The sequence below is a fragment of the Vitis riparia genome, chromosome 3 (assembly GCF_004353265.1).
Source record: "Vitis riparia cultivar Riparia Gloire de Montpellier isolate 1030 chromosome 3, EGFV_Vit.rip_1.0, whole genome shotgun sequence".
Lineage (NCBI taxonomy): Eukaryota > Viridiplantae > Streptophyta > Magnoliopsida > Vitales > Vitaceae > Vitis > Vitis riparia.
The window spans coordinates 1064487-1085876 of record NC_048433.1 but is presented as its reverse complement, the minus strand read 5'-3'; the positions used below and the strand labels follow the sequence as shown (position 1 = coordinate 1085876).

The window sequence follows — 21390 nt, the reverse complement described above, 5'->3', positions numbered from 1 at the left end:
CACTGCAAAGCAAATCACCAGTAATATGAGTCCACTCCTCTACCCTACACCACTTTTGGTGGGTTGCACCAAGGACCTATGGATCATTGCCAGAGGGCACCACCATTGAGCAACATCTCTGTTGGCATTTTGGATTTGTATTTTTGTGCTTTTCTACTCATTTTCTCAGTGTCCAATAAATGGATAATAAAACAAGGGAAAATGAGCAATAAGAAACCTTAGAATCTGATAAAGGCAATCAAGAAATAAATTAATAGACAACACAAAAGGCCCCATTTCTCTAAAAACACAACTAGTTGGTCCTATCAAAGAAAAAAAAAACGCAGCTAGTTGATTATATATATTCACACAACAATCACCCTATGCGCATCAATCCTCTGTTTGATTGATGAGAAACAGCATAAAAATAGAATAAAACCAATCATCAATCCTATAATGAAAACCCACCAACTTTTAATTTTACATTTCAAATTTGTATTATCACGCTCTTTTATTCATTTCCTCAGCAACTAAAGGAGTTGATAAGAAAATAAAGGAAACTGAACCACAAGAACCCTAAAGGCATTCAAGCAACAAAGTGTAAAAAAGAAAAAAAACAAGGAGACACGGCTCCATTCCCCTAAAAACACAACTAATCCATTATATATATTCACACAATTATTATTCTGTACACATGAATCCTCTGCTTGATTGACTACAAAATGCATGAGAATAGCATAAAATTGAACAATCAATCCAACAACCAAACCCACCAAAAGCTAATTTTCACATTCGAAATTTGTATTTTCTTGATGTTTGACTAATTTCTCAAAAATAAATTAATAAAAAACACACAAGGCTTCATTCCTAAAAAAGCACAACTAAACCAATTGGCTATATTCCCACAACTATCATTCTACACACAACAATACTCTCCTTGATTGAAGAGGAACTGCATGAACACAACATAACCAAACTACCAATCTATGGTAAAGCTTGCCAACTGCTTATTTTCACATCCAAAATTGTATTTTCTTGATCTGTCACTAATTCTCTCAACAACCAAACAAATGGTTATGGAAAACGAGGAAAAATGGGCAATAAACAACCCTAAAAAATAAATATGACATTCAGGTAACAAAATAACAAATAATATCAAACATCCAGCGTTCCATCCTCTAAAAACAGAACTAAACCATTATACATATCTGATAAAATTATCATTCTACATTCATCAATCCTCTTTTTGATTGACAAAAAAGTGCATGATAGAAACATAAGACTCAATCACCAATCCTCTAATGGAACCTACCAACTGTTGATTTTCACATTCCAAATTCATACCTTTTTGTTGTTTCACTAATTTTATCAGATAACACCGCTAACCTATCATACATATTCAATTGAGTAACGAGAAAATGCCTGAAAATGGTATAAAACCGAAACACTAATCCTATAACAAAAACCCGCCAACTGTCAGTTCTCACATTTCAAACCTACGTTCCCTGAAAAGAAAGCAAAAAGAGGAACAATAAACCCTAGATTGGTGGAAACGTAAGGATTGGGCGAACAGAGGAATGGAAAACCCTAGAGATAGAAAAAAAGGACCTCGGAGGTGCCGGAGCCGAACTGAAGGAGACCGGTCTGGCCTTTGGAAGAAGCGGACTTGTTCTTGAGCTCTTGGATTTTCCTCCTCTCCACCTCTCTCTGCTTCTCCAGTCTCCGGATCCTCACTGCGTCCTGGGCCGTGCCCACGTACCCATCTCCCATGCCCGACATCTTTCTCTTCCCTCTTCAGTTTCTCCCAATCCACGATGCTCTGAAAAATTTGTGCGGAATGGAAGGCGGCTTATATTTATACTAGAGTCGGCATGGAATGTATCATGGATCATCCACCAAAATCCATAGTGGTTTCGTAAGATTTTGTTAAAAAAATAAATAAAATAAAATAAAATTATATATTCTTTGGAAAAAGTATTTTTGTGTGTTTGAAAAATAATAAAAATAAAAAAAAATCTTTGTATTTACAATAAGGGTTAATTTTTGGTGTAAATACTTCTCATCGATTTCACATTTCATCGGACTATAATAAATTTATTTTAGTTATAAAATTCAATTTTTAGAGGGATATTAGGTTAACAAATTTTAGGTAGCGTCTTTAATCATTCTCTAAAAAATAAATTTTATATTTGAAATAAATTTATAAGAATTCTAACTGATAAAATTTTAGGTAGCCTCATAAGACATGAAGGAAATTAATTCTATAATCAATAAAAAAAAAATGTTAGTATCCTTGTATGTTTTTTAATACCCAAATTATTAGATTAAATAAAGTATGGTCAGATTGTTGTGATCTATGAGAAAAACAATTTGGTATAATGTGAAATAATAATAAGTTGTAAATGCATCATACTTAATGGGTCGCACGAAATTTGTCGGTGTCTGATGGGTTATTCCACCAATTGATTCACCTCTTAATCAAAATTGTGGTTAGATTTAGTGATATGTCATGATAATTGTAAAAAGTAACCTTATCTATAGTCTCATAATTTACAAAGACTTTTTTGTTAATACCTTTTTTTTTAACCTTCCTAATGAGGCTAAGGACAAGATAGAAGTTGTCTCGCTAACAAATTATTTTAAATCCTTTGATGTGGGAAGCCTTATTCCTAAAGCCTTCAAGAAATTACAGATGGTTATTGTCATCTTTGTCAGAAGAACTCTTGGGAGATTCATGATAAAATCATGAAAATTGATAGAAAAATTTGGAGTTGACACGGAAACACAATAACCTTTAGATGAGAGCCTTAGAGGGAATGTGTGCCTAATGGTAGAGGCTTAACCAATATAGTCAAACAAAGCGAATGAAATGAAGATCGACTAAGACATATGACCCACCTTCTTAACCCTTAGAAAGCATTGGATGTGAAATAAACAACCCATTAGATGTGAGAGTCTACAGAAGAAAGAAGAAAGTTTGACTTTACAAACCAAACTAATAAATAGAGAAAGCAAACAAAGATGAGATAAAGAGGGAACCTATGTTGCCTTGGAGCTAGGGTAATCGCCTACTCTTAGACTAAGAGACTCCAAGGAGATGATCTAGATCAACCAAACCCTACTACGGATCAGACATGTACAAGTACCTTACTTCTCTCATGTTTTTATAGATTTTGTAAGTTTTGATATAAGACACCTCGACCTTAATTAATGAGACGATAAAGAACCATATTCATATTTATTTTTGTCATCAAAATATGGATAAATTTGTTGTTAATATTATGGGTACCAAACCCAATATAAACAAAACAACATTCCAATAATGATGGCCATGGAAGTAAGACTAATTTTAAAATACTGCATTGAAGCATGATACTCCCTAGTAATCACACAACCCACTTTTTTGGTATTGCATTAGTTGATAAAGGGATGTGAAAATCCCTAATCATCTAAGGGACACCAACCTTTGAGGTAGCTATGGAAAGCAAGTGATACCTTTGGAAATGAAAGGAATGTGAACGGAGATAAACTCAAAAAAATGTAAGAAATAAGAAAGGTAAGATCCAAACATTTTATATTAAATGTACATTAAATGTTTTTAAGACACTTTGAATCACCTATAATCAACATTGGGATGCAAAATTTGGTAGAACGAGGGACATATTTCTAGTATTTTGACCGGAACTTATTTGGACAAAGGAATTGGAAGGAAAGTGTATAGGTGCAATCTACAAATGGGACAGGGCACTTGTGGCCCTAGAGGTGGCCACCCCAACAATTGCTTGAACCATTAAGCAAAATAATTATAAATTGATCATCAAGAAGTGTAGTAGTCCACTAGGTTTTAGTGAAATGGAAGACCGGTCACAAGGAGCCAAGATTGAGCCAAGAAGGAATCAAGCAATCATAGCAACATACTTAAAACTAAAATGCCTTCTATGCATGTTAACACAAAGATTCAAGATGATATTCTATAAACATTTTTGCATTTAATTAAATATGACATCGAATGCATAACATCACATCATTGGACAACCAATGATCAGTATTGGGTTTGGGTGGTGAGGAAGTGAAGAGAGAGACAGAGATGTAACAAAAATTTCAAAGATCCATATTTTTTTTTGTTTTTTCTTTAAACAACGCGTTAATATGGCGACTGATACGAAGATTAGGTGAGGGCATTTTGGGCATAGAAAAAGGAGTAAGTAGCACAAAAGTCATATTATTTTTCACATTAAAGGGGAATATGAGATTCCCAAATCTTGGGTTTTGAAGACCCAATTATTTCCAGAACCCAATTATTTTCAAATGGACCTCCCAAACCTAAGTTACGCCAAAAATAAATAAATAAATAAAACCCAGGTAGAAAGAAACGGTTCAAATTTCATGAAAAAAAAAGTGCAAGGTATCACAATTCTGTTCCATAGGAAGACTGGATCATAGCTTACAGATAAGCCTGGAGCCGGATCAAAAGTTAAGTATCATGCGGCCGCCATGGATCATCTGAACCCTGAAGCTTTCTGCCAGTCCACTCACTACCCACCTCCTGACCCGCATGTCTCCTCCACTCGCTCACACCCAGACTCCAGGTTCGTCTGATGCCACAGTTCTACTATGAGTTTATGTTGTATAAACAGAAATTTGCATCGTGGGTTGTATAAATTCTTGATGTTTTTTCCTTATGCACCCACCCTAATTATTTTTTGAATGATTTGGGTATCTTTTGTTTATGAGCAGCAAGAGGTCTGAGGGGGAATTCAAGGATTTTGTTACTGCAAGGAAGGTTCAGAAGGCTGATAGGGAGAAATTGAGGAGGGATCGGTTGAATGAGCAGTTTATAGAGTTGGGAAATGCATTAGGTGAAGTGAAATAGCTTGTCTTTGTATAATACGGAACAGAATTTTCCCTTTCCTTTATGAGTTTTAGTTTCTGTGTTCCTCTTATTGAATTTTGGATTGAAATTATCTTACAATAGTTTTCTACATCCAGTTCTGCAACCATGGGTCGTCTCCTATCATGCTACATTTGTAGAGTTGATGAGAATTTCTGCAGCTAAGAGGATTTTGATATAATGGGTTAATTATAGGAGATGTGTTCATTGTTCTAGGTCATTGTTCTCAGGAGATTTCACCATGGAGCCATGCCTCACTGTTAAAATGTTTTCCTAATTGGGTTCTGTTCTATTATGGCTAGTGCATGTAATTTATGTAATGGCTACATTTGTAGATAGATTGGATTGTTTGACGTGCTAAAATAATAATTGAATGAATAATTGGTGGCCAATTATCTGTTCTAAGTATCCACATTCAAAAAGCAGTTTGTTAAGTCTCATAACAAGGTATAATTGCTTGGCCTTCATTGGCTAGTTTTATCTTTCTCTTGTTCTTTATTGGTATTCCACAAGTGGACAGTAGCGGTAGTACAAGCAACAGAAGATTTTGTAAACTGATTTTGGACTTGTCTATGTCATCACCCATCCTTTCATTTTTAGTAGGGACAAATTCCTTCCCTTTTTTGTTACTGATTTGCTGGTACAAGTGTTCCATTGAATTCCATTAGCCATCATAACCATGAGTTCTTTTGTTATTTTCAGGATATTCAAACCTTGTAGGCTTGGAATAATCTTGAACCTCCTGCTCTATTATGCTAGCCAAATAATTTTCATTGTGCTCCTTTATGGTTTCATGATTTATTTCTTTAAATACTTCTGTAAGTGGCATTGACATATGCACCCTCTGTGCATAATTGCTAATTGGTAAATTAGGCATTAGTAGAAATATGGTATGCATCATGTTTACAATGTCTAGTGGTGTAATGGATAACAATAAAAAATTCAAGCCAAGTTTGTTTTTCTTGTTTTTGGTTCTTTCAGAATTCTTTGATTGGTGATTGTTCTTTCAAGTATTTACTGTAATGCTTTCATTTGATCCCAAGCATCCCTTTTCTATTGATCTCTACAATTTCTTACCACCAAGTTATAGCTTTATCTTCCTTCATGTGTTTTCAGGCTAATCTTTCTTCATTGTCTACAATTTTGTATCTTCTTCTTGGTCTTCTTATGCTATCACCCAAAGGGATCTCATGAAATGAGTGTAGGTGGGTAAGTTTTTGCAGAAGCTGTGAATAGTTATCAAGTTGGGAACTAGATAAATGGGGCATCTGGTTTGGATTTTAGAAAACTTTGTGGAACTTCCTTTATGTGATTTACACATTTGACTCATAATCAGTGTGTGCATAATGACTCTTAGATCATTGTGAGAGCATTATTCTGTGACTAATTTCCTTTTGATGCTCAAAACATGAAACTAATTTTATTGAAAAGAATTATTAACCACCCATCAATTTGATCATGCAGATCCTGATAGGCCCAAAAATGATAAAGCAACCATTCTTTCTGATACAATTCAATTGCTCAAGGACTTGACAGCTCAAGTTGAGAAACTGAAAGCTGAGAATGCATCACTAAATGAAGAATCCCGTGAGGTGATTTTTTTTTTTGTTAATTAATAGTGGACATTCAAGTTTGTGGGGCATTTTTTGACATGGTATATAATCATTTCTTTTTGCTTTGATGCAGTTAACTCAGGAGAAGAATGACCTCAGAGAAGAGAAGGCATCCCTCAAATCGGCTACTGAGAACCTTAATGTTCAGTATCAGCAGAGACTCAGAGCTATGTTCCCATGGTCTGCCATTGATCCCTCAGTTGTTGTAAGTCCACCTTCTTACCCGTTTCCAGTGCCAGTCCCAGTGCCTATCCCTACAGGTTCAATTCCCATGCATCCATCTATGCAGCCATACCCTTTCTTTGGAAGTCAGAACACTGGGATCATTCCTAACCCCTGTTCGACTTTTGTTCCATACTTTACTCCAAATACCCTGATTGAACCACAGTCAACACAACATGTATCTCCACCTATGCAACCAGGCAGTACGTCCAACATTTCAAGCAAACAGGATTCCAAGAATGAGTCACCAGGGGAGAGCAAGAGTGAAAAAGGTGAAGATTCTACTGATGTTGCAACAGACCTACAGCTCAAGACACCTGGATCTAAATCTGATCAGGTCAAACATAACCTTCCTTATATGTTACTCTCATGAAAGAAATAAAGCTTTTGTAAACCCTTGTACAAAACTACAATAACTATCTTTTCAAGGCATAACTGGAATTAAAATTTTTCATTCTTTCAGGAACTATCATCAGGGCAACACAAACCCAAGAGATCTCTGAGTAAGGAAAAGAACAGTACAGAAGGGAGCTCTTCAAGTAGGTGTTCTTCGTCTCCGAGTGTACAGGATAGCTCCTCAAATAGTGTAGTTGGTGGCAGAAAGGCTGATGACTGAGCAAGAAAATAATCGAAAAGAAAAAAATCCAGCCTCTTTTCTCTTCTGTATCTCCATTATTGATTTTGCACATTTTGTTTCCTGGAGTTGCTTTTCAGTTGCATTAATTTCTGATATACCTTCTAACCAAATCACTCCTAATATAACTAATAAGGAATGATTATGGTTGGATTTAGTCTTTATTGTCTTCTTTTAGTAGGTCAGAAAGAAAAATTCTTGGCTTGGGATTTAAATACATGCGAGTCTAAGCTTGTTGGTAGAGATGAAGAAAATGTTGTGGGGTTCATTGATCTGTAATTTGTGTATCTATGGTTCACCAAAAATAAAAATCTTTTACATAGCAGAGATGGATATAGCAATGTTAAAAAAAATGCCCACTGGTAGATCAGAGGAACCTTTTGTTTGCAGGGGATGATTAGCTATAATCCTCTTACCATGTTAAATGTCTATGGTTTTGTCAAGTTTTGAGTTTATTGTAAATTGTTGCCTGACAGTTACTGCAGATGACGTTTTGATCAATGATTTGACTTCTAGTGCTTGTAGTTCACATGAATGGACAATTTTTATCATGCATTGTTCATTTTCAAAAACTCCTTGTTAAAGTTTTGTAGGATGAGAGATGCAATAGAGGATCTGGTGACAAACTACGTATCAGTAGGGAGAATATTTGACCTATTTTCCATCTTTTTCTAGACAAGGTTAAAATTAGTGCAATGTGAGGGAACCTGGAAATAACTCTTGTCATGTGAGTTAAATGAGAATGGTTATAAACTAGATTTATCAAGCCAGAGCTATAAACAACATAGGAGACTAATACCTAATCCATATGAGTCATCAGGAGAAGGTAACATGCTGTTGGGAGTGAGAGTCTGAGAGGCAGCCAATTTGTGTCGTGAGTTAATGAGGATCCTACCATTCAGGCTGTAGCTATCAGCCCTCTGGCCAGGGGTGCAACTAAAATGTCAATGAAGGTCAAGTGTGATACCACTGATTTGAGTAAGAGATCCAGAGGACTCAAATGAAGAAAAAGACTTTTGGGTAGGGAACTAACAAATGGCTAGGTATGGCAACGGCATCAAAATAATGTCAAAGATGGGCTCTGACCGGAAGATAGTGTCTGCAGGATTTGAATGCCACAGGATATGACTAGAAGAGCATTAGAAAGAGTCTTGAATGGTTTGTCTTTATGCTTATGGTTAGTATTCATCTTCCCGTGTGCCCTGGTCCATGTACATGTCAAAATGTGTGGGTTGCCTCCCAACCCACCACATCCCTTCCTCTTTACCATCACCATAATCAAGGTTTGGAACCTTGCGGCCCTAGCAGCTCCTTTGGAGGGGAAGCTCATTACTATAACCTTTGATTGAGAATGTAGAACTCAAAAGAAACACCTACTCCCCTCTGTAGGAATTGTTTTCTATCTGGGGTAGCAGAGTAATATGAGGACTGTGTCAGTCTAAAATCTCGTAACACCCAAAACTTACACAACTTGCCTGACTATGTTCAAGCTAGGCCACCCATGAATCATTCTGGTGCCATGATTCTCCCCCAGGGCTCATCTGTTGAACAAGATATCATCTTGTAAACTAGGACCACCCACCAATTGGTTGTCATAGAAAGATCCATATCTCTGTATCACATGTGCCATTTCCATCAGGAAAGGAAACTGAAATCCAAATGTTGTTGTAGATGCAGTTAGGTCATGGGTGTGGTTCACATAAAGATGCTGAAAGGAGAGACAAGGAAAGAGGTTAATGTGACTTCACTATCTCAACCATCTCAGGTGTTTTCTTGAACTTGACTTGGATGACTTGGAATCTTCAATGACAGTACAAGTGAACCCAGTCTGCCTGTCCTCTTACAAATCTGTTTGGAAACTCTTCTTGAGAACAAGTTTTGGTTTTTTATCAGAAAATAGTTCATAATTCAAAAAATACATCTGACAAATTTGAGAATATTTAAGTTCTCAAATAATATTTGCTTTCTAAAAACAAGTAAAAAATATTTTCTAGAATTATTCTCCAAAAAGTATTTTCAAAAACATTCCCCAACATCTTTGCCTGACCTTTTTGCTTGGTTTGAAGGAGTCTAGGATTGAAGGGTGAGAGAGAAGGTATAGATTTAGTTGTAGCTTACAAATAGAAGCTTGGATTTTATTAATCAAGAAAAAAATGTTGAAACATCAAATCAAAATGCATAGAAAATTTTTATTCTCTGTAGACCTTTTTGCCATTGGCATCAAATAGGAGTCACCAAACTTTGGTATATTTTTCATAAGATTAGGTGGACTACCTACTATCAGAACTCCCTCTTCCTTTCTTCCTAAGCCTGCCCAATCTGTTAGGTGCAACACTATTTTTATTCTTATTTAATTTTTGTTTTTTGATCCAGTAGGAATGAAGGAAAATCAAATCCTTGTCTGTAGACCTTAATGGTCAAATCGGGAAGCAATTGTACCATATTATTGATATCATACGAAAGAATGATTTTAAGAAATATTTTTTTAATATTAAAAATATATATATATATATATTTAAAAAATATTATAAAGGTATGAAATATTTCATAGAATTACTATCAAATATGTTCTTCATAAATTTATTTTATTTTTTAAGACCAAATGAGAAATGTGTTTTTAGATTTGATAATGATGTTTTGTTTTTTTGTAAAAAAATTACAACAAATTGAAAACAAAATTTTAAAAAATTTGCTTTTAAATTATGGTTTAACGAAATTATCAAAGGAAGGTAAAAGAACAGTATGTTTGGTTCACAATGAAAAACAATTTTTTATTTTTTATTTTATTTTATGTATTTTTAAATTATTAATATTTAAATAGAATAAAAAATAAAATTTAAAAATATGTAAAAATAATTTATTAATTTTAAATTTATTTTTTTCTTATTTTAAAAATCATTTTTCTTCAAATTTTCCAAGAAATTTCCTTCAAATTAATATTTATTTTTATTTTTTTATTTTTAAAGAACTCCATAAAAATTAATGTACCAAGGAATTTCTAGATTGCCTAATATCCTTAGATATTAATCCTATGATGGATAAGAGGGACCACGCGTACGGTCTACTTTTATCTTCACCACAGACTCCGTGATGTGCTGGGTCACTTTATCCATAACCGCCCTTTTTCATGTTAGTCCACGTGGCGGCGCGGAGCCACACCCAGTATAATCTCCAGTAGAAAAAATAAAGAAAAGACGGTTGGTGGGTGGGGACGGCGAAACGACGCCGTTTTGATATGTTGTCACGCGCGTAGCGAAAGATTATCTTCGCCCAAAATGTCTTTCCGTTGAAGGACAGCGACAACAACAATAACCACGAGTTTCGATATTTTTGTTTAGGAGAAACGATAACCCCATCGCCTTTAAAGCGCGTGAATAGACCTCTCCTAAAACCATCGAATTTAATTGTTAAATTTAATTTCATGTATATTATTAAGAATTTAATAACTATTTAGAAGCCCGAATTTTTTTCTATTTTTATATTTTAAAAATAATTTTGATCTTTAAAAAATTTATTTATCTTTTTAATAATTTCTATTATAATGAGATTGCATTATTTTTTAGAAAGTTCATATGCCGTAAGGTGCAGTACACGCGCTATATGTAGGCGTGAGTCAGTAATTTCATCGGTCCAAACCCACAAAAACCTCATCATAAAACAGGCGGCTAGACGTCCAAGGAGAAGCAGAAGCAGAAGCAGAAGCTAAGCTAGCCAGAAACTCGGCGATGGCGGCAGTGACCTCAACATCACTCGCATCTCAATTGTCGACCCCCAAGGCCACAACTCCCTCCTATTCCTATTCCCCCGCCACTCAATTTTCAGGCCTCCGCCGATCCTTCTCCAACCTCGACCACTCTCCCCAGCCTTTCTTCTCTTCCAATCTCCGAATCTCCTCCTCTCCCCGCAAGCCCTGCAGAGGCATCGTCGCCATGGCCGGCTCGGGAAAAGTAAGGGGTTTTTTTTTTTTTTTAATTAGATACTTTGGATCTAGTGTGGAGGTTGAAGTTGTGTTTTATTTTATTTTAATTTTCTGGTGGATAGTTATGCGGTAGGTTTGGGCGGTGAGAGAATGTGGGATGGAGAATGAGAGCGCGGTGAGGCTTTTTACGTTTTTTTTTTTGGGATGGGTTGGGAGTCGGGAATGGAAGTCGGTGATGTTTCATTTTCGTTTGGTTGGTGAGAAAATGCGGGAAAATAAAAAGGAAAGTGTTGGGATTGTTTGGCGGCTGAAATGAAAATTGTATCTTTAGAAAATATATTCTAATCTTTTAAAATAAAGTAGTGAAATCTTCTTTTTTGCATTAGTTTTAATTGTTAAAACGGTTACATTCTTTTGAGCCTCTTTCAAGAATTTGGTTTTGAATTTTCCTTTTTATTCTCAGGAATCAACTATTTAGCTCGTTAAATTCAGAATTATGGTGTCATTTTCTTTCTCTCAGTTTTCTCAGACTATAGTCTTTGTTATGGCTATGCAACTTGGTTTGATGATTAGGAACCCTTTATGGAAGTTTTATATTGTGACTTTGATGAATGGTTGGAATCTCCGTGCTTTTCTGTTCGGTTGTGATTAGTTCTTGGTGAGAAAAAATGGGGTTGGTGGGTGGATGCATTACCTATGACTATGTTTAATGCACTTCATGTTTATAGCAATTATGCATATTTGAAACAACCTCCGTGCTGATCAAAATCAAGCTTCTGACTGCATTCAAAGTCATGTGTTGTTTGGGTAATTAGCAATTTGGCCGATGCTGTTTACCTGAATAATTATCAAAAGAAAACTTTACTACCACGTTTGTCTTTTCCTGATCAGCTTTTGCCGATGGTTACCTCACCATGTACAACATTGCCCTGTCAACTTGAGCCCTATGCCTGCTCCATCCAAATAACTCTATAGTTGACTTTCCTTGGTGGGGGTGAGGTGGTGTGGAGCCAGTGCAGTGTCCCTAAAATCTGTGACTTCGATGAATTTGGATACCCATTTTCTGTATGTTGCTCAGCAAGGCCTTAACCATTTTCCTTTTCCTTTTCATTTTTGGGTAATATGGGGCCTCATCGATTTTGAGCTCCTTTTGGTTTTCCAAGTGGCTGAAATCCTTTTTGGGGTTTTTGATGGTGACCCTTGTGAGTCCAGATCTACAGCTTCATTATTTTGGGTAAGTCTGGCTTATTTGTAACAAAATTTTGTAATTGAAACATCCTTTTTAGGATTTCCGAAGCTATAACTTCTAAACAGGTTAACGGTATCCCTAACCTTTTTAGAATGATGATTTGCTGCTTCAGATACCATGTCTACCTCCAATATCTAGCTGACCTCTCCAAATTGTGTTTTGTTTTTCTTCACATCATTTTGAGAAAAGTGTGATTATAATGGGAGATTTTTTTACAATGAAATTTGGTAAGGCTGTTTTATTCCCTTGAGATGGATGTGAAGCTAATGTGCTTATAACCTTGGTTATTTTGTTGTGCATTTAATGTTTCTGCCTCACTCTGTTTCTCTTCCTCTTTTGTTGATGTTCTAAGATGGTTGGCTTGAATTCATTCATTCACAAAAGTGTCATATGCTTCATCACAAAATCTGATCTCTAGAAATGAACTGGTTCATCACTCATAAAGTACAGACTGAATCTGATGAGATTTCTCAAAATTGTTTGCATACATATTTTACTTCATATGCATATTTTTTTGTTCCTTCACTTTACAAATTTTCACATTTAAACATTTATAATTTTTATCTTTTCTCTTGTGTTTGCAGTTCTTTGTCGGAGGAAATTGGAAGTGTGTAAGTACTTTTATTTTTTTGTTGATTATGTTGTGTTATGTTTTTCCCTTGTCATCAATGTTCTTCTTAATGATTTCTTATCTCATCTATTATTTATTTTTACAGCTTCCAGAAATCCTTTCACTCTGCTGATAGAACTTTAGTTTTTAAGAGAATTATCATTTGATAGGCATATATAGGCTAGTATCCATGTTGCCCTGCTGTTGATGCAATCAACAAGTAAATAATTTCTATTTAAAATAAAAATTGGACTCCATAAAAAATTATTTCTCCATATAAAAAAAGTGTTTTTAGGTATACATAATTGGGGGTAGTGGTATATGTGAATTTATTACTTCATCTTACAGTATCTTCTTAAGTTAATATTATTTATTTATTTATTTTTTTTGTGAAGGATCCTCTTTTTGGTACTTTTTAGTTTTAATCATAATTTCAGTGCAGTATTTGAGAATAACTTGAAGATAGAATGATGGAAGTACAAAGGAGGGGGAAGTCAAATCTGACATCTTTAATGGGAACACACCAAACCCTAAAATATGGTTAAAAAAGCTAGAGAAGAAAAGCTCAAATAGGTTCAACTGGCTACAGGTGTAAAAAAAGGATAATCTTTAAATGCAAAATATTTAACTGAGAGAGAAAAGAAAATTGTACTCTTTAAATTTCATCAGTTACTGAATTTCTCTTTTTTCTCTTATACCGACACCCAAAAAATGTGTCAGAGGCTAAACAGCCCCTGTCACTCAGTCCTAATCCCCTGTGATATGTAAACTGAGTTCAGAAGAAGAACAAGAAGTATGTTCTTCAAAAGCAAAATGTAAACCAACTAATTGCCAGGAGAAAGAAAAACAGAAAAAAAATCTATAAATTGTAACATTTTTCCAAACTCTCTTTTTGGCCCTTATCTCATATTTAATCAAATAGGTTTGTGAGCTCAACTACTTCCCATATTGTTACATTTCATTTTCCATGACACCATTTACACGAGCCCTTTGTTATGTTTGCAACTCCTCTATTCTTGAAATACATTCTTTCTTGAAGATGTCGACACCAACTTTCTTTAACTAGATCCATTTCCTTTACAAAGTAAAGGAGTTGATTTTGACTTAAAAGAATTTCTCACAACATATATCAAGATTAAAGCTTTAATTCATTAATCCTCCTAAAAAATGTGAACATCATTTTTATTGTATAGAAATTTGTTGCTTGGTTTGTCCATATGTGTGAAGAAAATAATGAGTGTTTATCATCCTTCTTGTTGACTAGAGACATTTTCAAACTTAAATTCTGCTCTGACCTATCGACCTTCCTATTAGAGTTGGAGACAACCATAACAAGAGAAATTGCTACCACCTTGTTAATTGATAAATTATTTTCTGTTGATAATATCTTCATTATTAACTGATGACTCCTTAGCCAAATGTTAAATGTGAGCAATGCTTGCCAAACCTCTCCTCATTATGATCGTTAGCCTTGCTGATCTCAACCTATTTACCTTTCATATCATACTGGAAGAACCCTCTTCCTTAATTCTAAAACTCCTGCACACCTTAATGCATCTCTATTTAGGTAAAACTGTGCATTTCTTTCACTTATCATACATTTTGCATATCAACTGTGTTACAGCAATAATGCTGCAAACTTCAATTCTGTCCCCTTCTGTTGCTTTTCTGCTTAAAACTGCAAATGCTGTACAGATATTTTTTGCCCTTTGCATGTCGTTTTAGTTTGTTATAATTGACATTTTTCATTTTTGTTTCATTTAGAATGGGACAAAAGACTCCATCAGTAAGCTTGTTTCTGACTTGAACAGTGCAAAATTGGAGGCTGATGTCGGTAAGATAAATTTTCTGTATTCACTATCATGTTTACCTGCTGGAATTTGCTGTAGAACTTCTGCTATTGGGTTTTACTTGCTTTTTCCTAAAAGTTTTAAATTATTTGGCAAGAATTTGGTAGGAGGCCAAATGTTTTGATGTTCTCATTTAGTTCTGCTTCTAGTTTTAGTTTGAGTTGCATAACGGTTTGAAACCTAAAAGTAAAATCATTTGCTTATCAATTATCTATCGAGCTGTGAAAAAGATTCAACAAAAGACAAAAACAAATTAAATTATTTGGCAAGAGTTTGGTAGGAGGCCAAGCTTTTTGATGTTCTCCTCTAGTTCTACTTCTACTTTTAGTTTGACTTGCATGATGGTTTGAAACTTTGTAGCTGTAAGAATTATGGGTCCATTGGCAAGAGCTTTTTTGTGTTTTTGATGTTTTGCATCTTGAGCAACAAATTTGAGCAGGGTCTCACCTTAAACGTGTGGGATTTGAATTTCTGAACTTCTGAGGAGTTGAATTATCTATCTTCTTCTTGTTAACCCATATGTTGTTAAATGGTTTTGATAAGGTTAGATGGCACTTTGGAAAGTGAAACCTTGTTCAAACAAAGAGAATTTGATTTAAGTTGTGATAACTGTGAAAATTATATGTATATCTGTTCATTGGCCATTTAAAATGAGTGCTTCCTTTTTTCCTTTTATGAACATGATAGAAGTTTAGCAATCACAAATTGTTGAGTTGGTTTCTTAAAAAAAAAGTCTTTACTCATTATTTGTCACAAAAAGAAAAAGAAAAAGAAAAAGAGAAGTAGGATTACTGCCGATTTACTGCATTATGTTGTATGCTTCATCTAAAAGAACATGAACTGCTCAATTACTACTCAATTTGTAGTAAGAGTTCAACTAGAAATAGTAGGTAAGCCAGTGTCTGGATTGTTGTTAGGAATACATATGGACAATCTAAGAAGGAAATTGATATGAGTTGTGGTGAACCTCAAAACGAATTCAACTGGAATCAGTAAATGGAGGCCCAAATTGTGATTGAAATGTATGTTTTGGTCTGACATGGCTAGAAATTTTTAGATCAGGTGTTCACTTGTTACATTGAATGTAGGTTTTCTTGAAAATTTTGTTTGCTCTTCTGAGTAGGAAATCCTGATGTGTTAGACATGGGGCTTTGTTTGAGCTTTAGTAGAACTCAGATTTTCCCTATTGATGAAGAATGATTCCTCTTCTATTAGTCAATACCAGAATATAGTGAATGCAAGGTCTTTATGATTACACAGCTACGGCCCAATATTGCATCGTACACCACTTTTTCTGAAGTTTTAGAAGTATGGCTATGATCTGTGGATTTGGACACAAGTTGTTGATATGTGTCAGATGTGATAATCCCTCAGTCCAGATGCTAGGTAATGCTGTATATTTGTGTGTGGGAATGGACTAAATCGAATAGATACACATGTATTATCTGTCTTTAAATCTGTTTACATATGCATAAGAACTATAGGGAATGCAAACAATGATAAAAGTATATCTATATATTCTTTAGCAAAAAGACATGATACCCACTCTTTTATGGGCAAAGTTGGCCCCTTTGTTAAGTTGTCCAATGCACTGATCTTTGATATGGAGAAGTTCCCTTTATATCCTATACCTTTGTTGATTTATTTCTATCTTATACTTTTGTTGATTTGTTTCCTATATCCTCTACACCTTCTTTGATTTATTTTTATTTTTATTTACATAAATCAATCATTAAATCACGATGTTCCTAATTTTTCTACTTTCCCTTGAATTATACAGATGTTGTTGTAGCACCTCCATTTGTTTACCTTGACCAGGTAAAGAATTCATTAACAGATCGGATTGAGTTATCTGCTCAGAACTCTTGGGTTGGGAAAGGTGGTGCTTTCACAGGAGAAATCAGGTTAGTTTGCTCTTTCTTGTTAATTACCAAAAAAGAACAAAGTTGTTTCACAGTTTTCTAATACTTAAAAGAATTTAGCTTTTCCTTTTTTCTTGTGCTACTTAAAATATCAATCTTTGTTTGCATGAAGTATTTTCTTAATATGGCTAACCTTAAATTTCACAGACAATGGTTTATATGGAGAATGATTAAGAAATTAAGGGAGTTAAATTCTTAAGAGTTAGCAAGTCCCATGCTTTTTTGTTTGATTAATTTTCAATTTGAATGTTCTTGTAAGTTTATTCTTTGTAAAGATGCTTTTTTGAATGTCTTTTCTCAAGATTTAGCATCTCCCATGTTTTTTTTGTTTGATTAATTTTCATTGTGAATGTTTTTCTTACAATTTTATTATATTTGGAAAGATGCTTTTTTGAAGGTCTTTTTAGATATTTGCACCCGATTTCCAAATTGGGCTGACTCTAGTGCATGAGAACATCAATGAGATTTCTTCTTGTTTATCCTTTCAAGCTTGGCATTGAATCCTAAAGATCTTATCTTGGTAATTCATCTAAGCATTACTTCTATCTGTTTATTGAACTAGTCTTATTGGGAACTGTCCTGTTTATAATGGTTGTGAAGCCAATCTAGTTTTAGTTAATGGTTTAACTTTCCTTAAAAGTAAGTTGAAATTGACATATGGGATTGGATGCATGTAGTTATCATGAACACGAGCACTACTTTGCGGCCCCAACTTCAATACCTTTTAAAATGATTCATAAATAGTGTCATTAATGATCTTTTGGACTGTGGTTCCCTGGACTAGCTTTTTTGAGCATTGCAAATGTAAGTTTGTTGATAATGAATTTGTTGTTTAAGTGGTGTTTATTGACTTAAGACACCAATACAGAATTTGTCTTTCCAATTGGGAATAGGCACTGAGAACATTGTGGATTTTGTCATTTTTGATCCTTATTATGAAGATTTTTTAGACAATACCTTGAGAGTCGAAGTCTCTAGTTCAATCTTGACACCTAAAAGTATTTTTACATTTTGAAATGTAATTTAACGAAGAAGTTCAAAAAATCATATGGTAGAATAGAATTCATTATTTATGTTTTTTTTATTGATAGGTAATTACTTTTTTTTGCATATTTTCTTCCCATTGGGACTCATACCTGGAACCTCACTCAAACCCAAACCCACCCTCTACTACTTGAGGCCATGCCTCAAGGGCAGAATACTTTATTTACCTGGGAGTGGTTTTAGAGAACTTTGTTTATTCTTCTCTAATTGCGCATGCTAGGTCCTTAAGCTGCATCATCTTTATGATGTGCCATTTCTTCTTATTGGCTTAATATTAGGAATTCATTTATATTCTTGTTTATGAGCTTGTCCTGTTTTTCTTTTTTGTTGAATTCTATAACATATGGCCCATCTTCGGAAACATTATTTTTTTCAAGTGGATGTGGCTTCTGGCTCTAAATGAATTTTGAGACTGCATGCTTGAGAATGTGCAGTTCTTGCCATGAAAATACTGCATGGATTTCTGTACCTTATCGGACTTTTGTATTGTGGTTCTTTGCCCTCCAAATGGCTCTTGATACACATGTATGTTTTTATGTGTGTTTTAAAGTCTCTGTTCAGGATATGAGTTTCGGGCAGATGCCATCTTTTGTTCTTTGTAATTTGACATTATGGAAGCTTTCTGTTCACCTTTGCCTTTTCTAGTTGCTAATGCAATGAATCATGACAACCATGTTCCGATTACAGTTTTCTGCTTGCATTATTGCACTTCTCCCATGTCTTCACTCTAATGTTCTTGTACAGTTATCAATTTACCTTTATCCTGATGTAGTGTGGAACAATTGAAAGATATTGGCTGCAACTGGGTTATCCTTGGGCACTCTGAGAGGAGACATGTTATTGGTGAAGATGATCAGGTGAAAAACTCTAATATTAGAGTGTTACTATTTATGTGAAACGTGAAGCTATATTCAGAACTTTTTTTTTTTTGGATAAGTGAAGCTATATTCAGAACTTGACTGTGGGTCTGAAATTTTCAGTTCATAGGAAAGAAAGCTGCTTATGCCTTGAGCCAGGGTCTTAAAGTAATAGCTTGTATTGGAGAACTGTTACAAGAAAGGGAAGCAGGAAAAACTTTTGATGTCTGTTTTCAGCAAATGAAGGCTTTTGCAGGCAAGTTCTCTTGCTGATGTTCTCTTTCTCATGGAACGTACTGCCGTTTTGTGGTCCTCTTGTGAAAGAGAACTTGTTGACTCTTTTGTAACATCGCTCTTGTTCAATCATGCGCAGATGCTGTACCCAGTTGGGATGATGTAGTTATTGCATATGAGCCGGTTTGGGCTATTGGAACTGGTAAAGTGGCCACACCCCTGCAGGCACAGGAAGTACACATAGCTGTTCGTGATTGGCTTAAAAAGAATGTCTCAGCTGAAGTTGCTTCTAAAACACGAATTATTTATGGAGGTATTTTATTTCTACTGCAGTTTTCTGAGTGGTAACTGCATGTACTTGAAATATTGATAATTTTTTATGTTCTTTCAAATACTTATTATATTACCTGTTATAGTGTGTGGTGGATCTCATTTAAGATAAGAAGACTCACCTCCCCATGTCTGCTTTGGATCACTGATCCATATTACAGTGTTCACTATCGCAATGTGGGCCTGATTATTATCTGCTTTTAACAGAAAAGCATGCCTGCATTTTCCTGGAAATAGGTGAATGAGATCATTTTTTACTTTCTAGACTGAGAAAGGAGTGGCATGGTGCCATGGTTGCTGGTTGAGTTGGGGCTGTTTCATGTCAACATGTGTTGGGAACTCTGTAACTTGGGGCAATACTAGCCTTTAGAGTTAGCAATATTAGCATCCTTGATTAGGCCATTATTGAAATCCTGCAATTGTAACAGAACCTGATTGAACCACAGTTTTGACCAGCATTGACCTTTTTGTTATTGGATGTCAAATGTAGTTTTATACTCTCTGTCTGAATGTTCTGGTTTTCTGGAGATGCTGTCCAGTGCATGCTGCATCTGATCAAACTCTCTTTTGCAGGTTCAGTGAATGGGAGCAATTGTTCAGAGCTCGCCAAACAAGAGGATATTGATGGGTTTCTTGTTGGCGGTGCTTCCTTAAAGGTATATTTTTACTGTTGGGCTTAAAAATTAATAACTAGTTTGACTCAAAGTAATAAAGAAAAACTCATGATAAAAAACTTACAAAAAAATTTTAGGAGCTATTGGAAGTAATGAAGAAACTTTCTCTATTATTTGATATAATCCTTCTTTGTTTTGCCTATTAAAAAACCTTTTATATTATTATTATTTTCAAATTACAAATATAAGTGATAATGGGTGCTTGCTTTTAGTATATTCTTTCTTACTCTTTTTCCCCTTTCTGTTTGTGCGGGAGATTCTTGGGATGGTAAATCTGCCTTGTGATATTGGGGTTCCTTTTTTTCTGTTCATGAATACATTTGGATTTGGAGGTCCTAGTTGGAAACATTAGATCTGCCCTTGAAAACACTCACAATCTAAGGCTGTGTTTGGTTTAAAAAACGTTTTCTGGTTTTCATTTTCCATTTCATTTTATAAAAAATGTTTTTATAAAATAAAGATTTAATATAGTTATTATTAATAAAAGAAATTATTTTAATATAAAAATATTTTCACTTATACCATTCCATGATTCAGTAAATAAATGAAATATTTACGTCTTACTTTTAAGATAATATTTGATTTCAAATATATATGAAATAATGTTTTGTTCATATATATATTTGTATTTGTAATATTTGTATTCCTCTTATATAGTAGGTGTCACTAGGTTTATGTGATTTTATTTCCTTTTTTGTTTTCAAATTTTTTTGTCCAATTTTCTTAAGAAAAAATTGAAAAAATCAAATTGGTGTTTTGGCTTTTTCTATTTTTTGAGTTCAGTTTTCCAGAAAATGAAAATGGAAAAATGCATTCCAAACATGTTTTCTCTGAAAGTGAACAGATAGCAGGGCCTAAATGGCTCACATTCTATGAAAAATTACAATGTCACCTGACTGTTAGTGAGGCTATTAAATGGCACAATTTGGTTTCCCAAGCAGTTTCGATAAAGATATTAATGTTTCTTTTTGGTGTTGATGATTACAACTTAGTATTGGGTGGTGCAGGGTCCTGAATTTGCTGTGATTGTCAATTCTGTAACATCCAAGAAAGTTGCTGCTTGATCACTCACACTGGTTTTTGCACTGGAAGAAAATAAAGGGCCGAGAGGAGTTTCTTCAGCTTCAAGCATAATATAATCAAGCTATGAGCCAGCTAGTTATGTTGGGATTTTGATCATTTTCCAGTTTTTTTGGCCTTCTAGGACTTTCTCATTTTTAATGAGTTAAAACTTCTTCTTGTGGTGGAAACCAGACCAGTTAAGTCATTTTAATGGCATAGTGCATTTTCTAGATAAAGGAGCCTGTGTTGAAGAATTTGAAATTCATAATCTTATATTAATGTTAAGCTTTTAATTATTTT

At 34.5% G+C, this 21390-nt stretch overlaps 2 protein-coding genes and 1 long non-coding RNA gene across 4 annotated transcripts; 2 read left to right on the top strand and 1 right to left on the bottom strand.

Annotated features, from left to right (window-relative positions):
* Positions 1 to 621: 621 nt before the first annotated feature.
* LOC117911527 lies at positions 622 to 1862 on the bottom strand. Its single transcript, XR_004650882.1, has 2 exons — positions 1588 to 1862; positions 622 to 1484 (listed from the first exon to the last, which is right to left on the bottom strand). It is a non-coding gene; the product is annotated as an uncharacterized LOC117911527 (long non-coding RNA).
* A 2455-nt stretch (positions 1863 to 4317) lies between these two features.
* LOC117909029 (transcription factor bHLH121-like) lies at positions 4318 to 7582 on the top strand. Its single transcript, XM_034822933.1, has 5 exons — positions 4318 to 4568; positions 4717 to 4838; positions 6335 to 6462; positions 6557 to 7042; positions 7169 to 7582. Exons 1-5 carry the CDS (start codon positions 4474 to 4476, stop codon positions 7319 to 7321), a joined length of 984 nt encoding a protein of 327 aa, XP_034678824.1. The 5' UTR covers positions 4318 to 4473; the 3' UTR covers positions 7322 to 7582.
* Positions 7583 to 11018: 3436 nt separating this feature from the next.
* On the top strand, positions 11019 to 21344 carry LOC117911240 (triosephosphate isomerase, chloroplastic). 2 transcript variants are annotated; one of them, XM_034825536.1, is made up of 9 exons: positions 11019 to 11286; positions 13092 to 13118; positions 14882 to 14951; positions 16748 to 16871; positions 18706 to 18790; positions 18914 to 19046; positions 19164 to 19337; positions 19928 to 20010; positions 21036 to 21344. In XM_034825536.1, exons 1-9 carry the CDS (start codon positions 11065 to 11067, stop codon positions 21090 to 21092), a joined length of 975 nt encoding a protein of 324 aa, XP_034681427.1. In that variant the 5' UTR covers positions 11019 to 11064; the 3' UTR covers positions 21093 to 21344. The 2 variants fall into 2 exon arrangements, with proteins under 2 accessions (XP_034681427.1, XP_034681428.1); XM_034825537.1 differs by lacking the exon at positions 11019 to 11286 and adding an exon at positions 12034 to 12492.
* Positions 21345 to 21390: the final 46 nt, after the last annotated feature.